We start from the raw sequence: 6554 nt of genomic DNA, 5'->3' as shown, positions 1-6554 counted from the left end.
TGTGGGGTTTTTTTCCTGAAAAGTTTTCTGTGAGGAGAACCCCTAAGGGAGCTCCACAACGCTGTGCGCGGCACCCACATAGATGTGAACTGATCCAATCAAATAGGAAGCCCCCGAGTGGGCAGGCAGGGCCCCCGGCGGAGACCCCAACCAGCAACCTTGGGCCCCCTGCATGCTGCCCATGAGATGGGTCCCAGAGCTCAGGCTATTAATAATGTTTGACTTTTATTTAGACAATGGTTACATAGAAGGGAAGGAGCTCGACAGTTTTTTTCATCATCTTCTGGAGAAACTGGGACCAGAAGTAAGTACCACACCACGTTAGTTGTGCAAGTCCAAGCAAAAAGCTCATTATGCTGAGAGATGATTTGTATTTGTTGTTCTCCATATGTTACCTTCCTTAGCAGTCCCCCAGGTAAAGAGTTTTTTCTCTTGGCAACAAGGTGGCACTTAAGCAGGTGTGACAACAAGTGCAATCACCTGAGAAGTTTGATCAGTTGTTTTCAGTCCACCAGCTGCTGTCATGGTGAGACCACCATTGGCACCAGCTGATGGGGCTGGTTGGAAGGTTCAAGAGAAAGTCATTTACTGCCGTGGAACAGAAACAAATGGAAAAGCAGCAGCACACAGTCTGGCAGGGCAAGGGAAAAGACAACGGTGATGATTGATTCAAGCGAGTGCTGATTAGTTTTGTTGATATGATAGTTTTCTTTCCAAGGTTAATTTTTAACAAATATACTGTCATTAATTTTAAATGGTGCTTAGCAAGAAAACTTGCATCTGTATTGCTGAAAATTACTGGAAGCCAAACAGGAGTCAGTTCTGTTGCTTCTAAGGTCAAGACCTGGCTCTCAAGTGATGCTGGGTTTCTCCTCTGGTTTCCTTCCCTATTTTTGGCAGCATTTCCCCTCTCACATTCTCTGCATCTCAGTTCTACCAGAAGTTGCACCAGTTTCCTTAGCTCCCGGTCATACTTTGCCTTTGATTGTCACCATCAGTGAAGGAGAAATCCTGCAACTCAGGTCAGCTGCTCAGATGTATGTGAAGGGTAGATGCTGAAAACAGGCTTAACATTTTTGCTACACAGCGTGTGCCCAACTAGGAAGAGAAAAGGAGTCAGTATTTTCCAAATGGAAGGGGAAGATGTGCCAAAAAACAGAGAAGAAACAATTCCTTTAAGCAAAAAGTAATTAACTAAAAGGAAAAAGGTAGCTGATAAAAGGCATAAATTAATGAGTATCAAGTGTAAAATCAGAATTATACTTACAAGCCAATTAGGATTCTTTGGGGCTCCAGTAAAAAAATAAAAGCTATGAATAATTCTTCAAGCATGTTTTGTTTTTGTTTTTTAATTTGCAAGTAAATTTGGATTGAAATATTGGCAGTTTCTGCAGAAATGTCTTTCTAGAGCATGGATAGTTAGATGAACTATCTAGGTAGTTCAGGTAGGCATGTAAAAAGACTTCAAAACAAATAAAAAAGATTCAACAATAAGCGTTAAGAATCATTAGGGAAACAGAAAAACTGATTTTAAGAGAAATTGAAAAGCCCATGATTGTTTACCCAGGAAAAAATGATGAAATTGGGATCTGCGAGTCTCGGGGTATTGAAACACCAGTGCAAAGCACGCTCAGGTGAACGTGGTGACAGCAAATGCGGGATGTTGAAGGAGAAGCTTAAAGGGAGGCCACAGAGCCCAGCGCTGCAGCGGGTCACCGCAGTGAGGGCCCTCCGAGCGGAGCTCTCTAGAGTGACCTGTCGCTGGTGATACAACCGAGGTTCAGCCGGAGATCTCACGGCTTCCTCATGGCGAGACGTCAAGAGGAAGCTTCAGCCCCACTCCAGCCCATAGCTGCCCTTGCAAACCCCTCGTGTGAGCTATTTTGGAGATGGCATCACAGCAGCTGGGTTGCAAACCCAGTGTGTTACAGCAGTTTTTGTGGTCTTGCTGGTATCGCTGTGAACTCTGTGATACATCAGCACACAGAACATGCGAAATGAGGGTGTTCTAGCAAGGAATTATTCTGCTTCGAGAAATCAAAACTAGTTTCACTGATTGCCAAAAGTCTTTGCTCAGATGACTCCAGCTTAAACCAGCACACTCACCTAGGTTGCTTTGCCTTTGCACCCACTGCCTCGGTTTTGCCATTAAAAGAAAAAGCTTAACACAAATTGAATGAAGAAAGAACCAACTCCCTCTGCCTATTAAATAGAAGAAATAAGCTGATTCTGGAAGACGGTGCTAACTGCCAGGTTGCTCAGACAGGCTCTCAAGTGTTTCTGGTTTTCTTTCCTGGTTTTCTTGTGTATTTTTGGCAGTATTTCCCCTCAAGCAGCATTAGCCTGACTGATAAGATGATGTGTTGCCTTGTTCCCCTTTGCAGCAGCCTGGTTGTGGTTCTCACAGGACAAAACAGTCTCCTGTGCAGCAGGCAGCCTGGGTGGCAGAAAACCCAAGGGGAGCTTTGTCCTGGAAGACAGAGAGCAGTCCCCTGCCCTGCTCCGCAGGCATGGGGATCACCTGTAGTGCTGGATTAAACAAAGGTCTCTGCTGCCTTTGTACAATGAATTTGTCTAACAATATTTAGCCATTTTTCTCTTTTTTATTAGATTTATTGTACAGGCTTGTGGTTACAATAGGGGGGGTAAAGGATCCCCTTTGCACTGGTTTTCACCATCCTACAGAAAGAGGTGTCCTTCGTGACACAAGCACTCTGCTGGGACTGAGCATCTCAGGGAGGTGATTATGTCCCTCTGCTCTGGTGAGACCCCACCTGGAGTACTGCACCCAGCTCTTGAGTCCTCAGCCCAGGAAAGACATGGACCTGCTGGAGCGGGTCCAGAGGAGGGCCACAAAAATGATCAGAGGGATGGAACAGCTCTACTGTGAGGAAAGGCTGAGAGAGTTGGGGTTGTTCAGCCTGGAGAAGAGAATGGTCCAAGGAGACCTTATTGCAGCCTTTCAATACTTAAAAATAGCCTATAAGAAAGATGGGGACAGATGTTTTAGCAGAGCCTGTAGCAATAGGACAAGGGGCAATGGTTTTAAACTGAAAGAGGGTAGATTTAGACTAGATGTAAGGAAGAAACTCTTTTATGATGAGGCTGGTGAAACAGGTTGCCCATAGGTAGTAGACCCACATCCCTGGAAACATTCAAGGTGAGGCTGGATGGGTCTCTGAGCAACCTGATCCAGTTGAAGATGTCCCTGTTCAGTGCAAGGGGTTGGACTAGATGACCTTTAAGGATCCCTTTCAACCCAAACCATTTTATGATTCTACGATCTCTCTGCTTTAGTGCTCATTTTGACCTTTACTTCTTCTTTGGGCTCTTAAAGTCTCTGTTTCCTTGCACAATAAAAGCAGGAGATTAATACGTACTGGCATAACTTCCACATGTGTCACAAGGATTAATTAGTGACTGTCTCTGAAGTGCTATACAAGTGATAAATAATGTTATCAGCACTGGAAGTTGTCTGCTTGAAGAGCGAACAGCTTCATAATTATATTTTTTCAGCCTGCACTCTCTAAGCTGTTATTTTTCTTAATGACCACTGTAGTCCTTCAGCTCTGTTTTTCTTCCCAGCTACTCTGCAGCATCCCCAGCTGACACTAAATGCCAGGGGATGGGAGCAGCTGGGAAAACAATACAAAACGGAACCCGCTGGGAAGCTGAGAGGTACAGCTCCTCCTGATGGCTCTGAGTGGGGCAGGACACTTGAAATACCATCTAGTGAGGGAGGCTAATTCATCATCTTTTATTGAACTGTCAAGAATTTTGGGGGAGGGAACGGAAAACTCTGCAACATAGGTAGACCTACAGTAAACCAACGCAAATCCCAGATGCTGCTTTCTGTCTCTCCTCCTCCAGCAATGGGCAATTGCTGTAGACATTTGGATAAAAACCTTAACAACATGCTTTATCTTTTGGTCAGCCCTGAAGTGGTCAGGCAGTTGGACTAGATGGTTGTTGTTGGTCCCTTCTAACTGAAATAGTCTAGGCTGTTTTCTATTCTATAAGAAAATGCCTCTGATTTCCAGGTGTGTGTTATGTATCCATAAGGCTTCAGTGAAACATGGGGTATTTATGACACTAAAGTTTATATAAATTCTCTATCAGCTGGAGGGGTTTCTGTGGTTTGGTTTGTTTGAGTGATAGGAGGCGGAATGGAGGATAATTCAGCCACACATCACACAGGTTTGTGAACTGCTGACATTATCCGTCCGCTGCCGTTACTACTCCTATGACTTCTCTCATACCATTTGAGCCTCCAGCTTCCAACCTGCTGCTGCACTGCTGCCTGTGCTCCCTTCTGCTCACTCATGAACCTCTTTATTCTACGTTATGGACACTTTTCCATGCATTTTCTAAAAGTTTTTATACTGAGGTGAAAACTTAGTGAAGAGGACGGTTTCTTTCAGCACTGAATAAGAAATTTTATTGGAACAGGAACTACAGCCCCTGCCTGCCTTTCTGATATTGTTGTACATCTTTCTTTCTATATAGAGATCATTTAGGATCTTCCTTGCTTATTCTTTGCTCTACTTTTAATGAAGCCCTATGCATATTCTCATAATAATTAGACAAGAAGAGTTTTATAGATGAATGGCTATACATTCTGGATTTGGATTACTGAAAGTGTCCATGAAATCAATGATGTCTGGGTACATACAGAAGGAAATACATATTACCGTTATGCTTGCAAGGTTCTTTCACAGCAAGGTAATTCATTTGCTTAAATTATACTAAAATTAGACAGAAGACTTTAGAATAAAAGTAGGTTGCCCTCACCTGGCTCTAACCGTGTAAGACTTACACCACATACAAACATTTCTGAAGTGTAAGTTTGATCAGGCAAGGCAGGTATTAACCTTGTTACAATCTCCCTGACCCTAAACCATCTGGAATAGTAATGACTGGAAGGGACTGAAGTTAATCTTCAGGAGCTCACCCTGAACAGCCATAAAGGATTTGTCTTTGTTTTTTACTTCCAAAGATGAGCAGCCTCCAGCTACTCTTGCATTTGGTCTTCACCCCGCACAATGTATTTAACTTAGTATGGTTGGGAATACAGCACCTAGTCATGCAAACAAAGTTTAACAGCCAAAATATCAGCCAGCCTCAAAGTCATCCAAAGCAGACTTCTCCTATGTTTTACCACCCCAAAAGACCCAGGATCACAGACCAGGTCTCTGGTGACCAGCAGGTCAACAGCAATAGGATCCCTAGCAGAAAGCATTCATCTTGCATCCTCCTCCAGATTAATTCAGAAATCTAAACCCTGAGTTGAACGTGATGTTTAGATCTAAGGAAGAAACTCTTTACAGTGAGAGTGATGAGACACTAGAACAGGTTGCCCAGAGAATCTGTGAATGCCCCCTCCCTGGAAGTGTTCAAGGCCAGGCTGGATGAGGCTTTGAGCAACCTGGTCTAGTGGAAGGTGTCCCTGCTGATGGCAGGGGGGTTGGAACTAGATGATCTTTAAGGTCCCTTCCAACCCAAACCATTCTATGATTGCCAAATATAGTTCTTTCTTTAAGTGTGGCTTTTGTCAGCCTTGATTAGCCTGACCAGTTCCTGTTCCTGCACATTAAGGCAGGGCACTGCAAGCACCTGGAAGTATCTCTAAATGCAGGTCAACATGCCTATGGGAAAAAACAGACATGGTGTGTTTTCATTGCCCAAAGGCATGTCAGAAACCTTTCAGCCTAGTGGAAAGGGCAGAACAAAGAACGTATCCAAAGCCTAACCACAAAACTGTGACAGCACAGGGAAGGCTGTAATAGCCTTTGCTGGATGCTGGTGTCTTCTGCATGAAAAAATGTTTCCCACATATGTGCTGACGAGAGCTAAAAAAAGAACGAAAACACAGGATGACAGAATAAGCGCTCGTCTTTTATAGCATGCAGGGTTACAGTAAATCCTAACCAAAACAGGGCCATATTCTCAGGTGATAGCACTGCAGTTAAGTAAGCAAGAATGGCCAAAACAAGAAGTTTGTCCACCAGCTGTGGGGTGAAATCCCACACTAGTGCAGGCAATCCAATGTACAACTGCATGGGTGAAATGAAGTCACTTATGCGATTAATTTTTTTAATGCAATGGGACTTAAAGAATAAATATTTGGCCAAAAAAAAGTTGTTCTTCTAAGGTCAAAGCATACGTTACTGATGTCTCATCTGGTCTTTGCTGGCCTCCTGTCTGTATTGTGTGGCTTTTGGCATGGTAATAGTTGTCAAGATTGTTTTACAACTATCATTCTTGGCAGACATAATTTATTTTCATAGATCTTGTAGGAACTTGATATCTCTGGGATTCTTTGTCCTTCTATCAAATTTGGCTGAAATGTTAGTAGAAACATGTGCTCAAGCCAGAATTTTCAGATAAGCCTCTTTTTTTTTTTTTTTTTTTCCCCAAAAAAAACAGGCTATAATAGTCACTTACATTTAGTTTCTTCTTGCTTTTTATACCCTTATCAACATAGTGTCTTGCTTCCAAAAAACATGTCAAGAAGGGAAAAAAAAAATCAATTTATGACAAGACTGCCTCGATCA

The 6554-nt window shown here is 43.1% G+C and overlaps 1 protein-coding gene across 1 annotated transcript in view; it reads left to right on the top strand.

The window, feature by feature from the left end:
• Window positions 1–214: 214 nt before the first annotated feature.
• SCGN (secretagogin, EF-hand calcium binding protein) overlaps window positions 215–6554 on the top strand; it is a 26961-nt gene continuing 20621 nt past the window's right edge. Inside the window, exon 1 of the mRNA XM_010168884.2 lies at window positions 215–304. Coding sequence (XP_010167186.2) covers window positions 215–304 — 90 coding nt within the window. The remainder of the gene's footprint in view (window positions 305–6554) is intronic.

Source organism: Antrostomus carolinensis, unplaced genomic scaffold (genome assembly GCF_000700745.2).
Source record: "Antrostomus carolinensis isolate BGI_N321 unplaced genomic scaffold, ASM70074v2 scaffold9375, whole genome shotgun sequence".
Classification (NCBI taxonomy): domain Eukaryota; kingdom Metazoa; phylum Chordata; class Aves; order Caprimulgiformes; family Caprimulgidae; genus Antrostomus; species Antrostomus carolinensis.
Note: the sequence above shows the minus strand (reverse complement) of the source record. Positions and strands in the feature narration are given on the sequence as shown.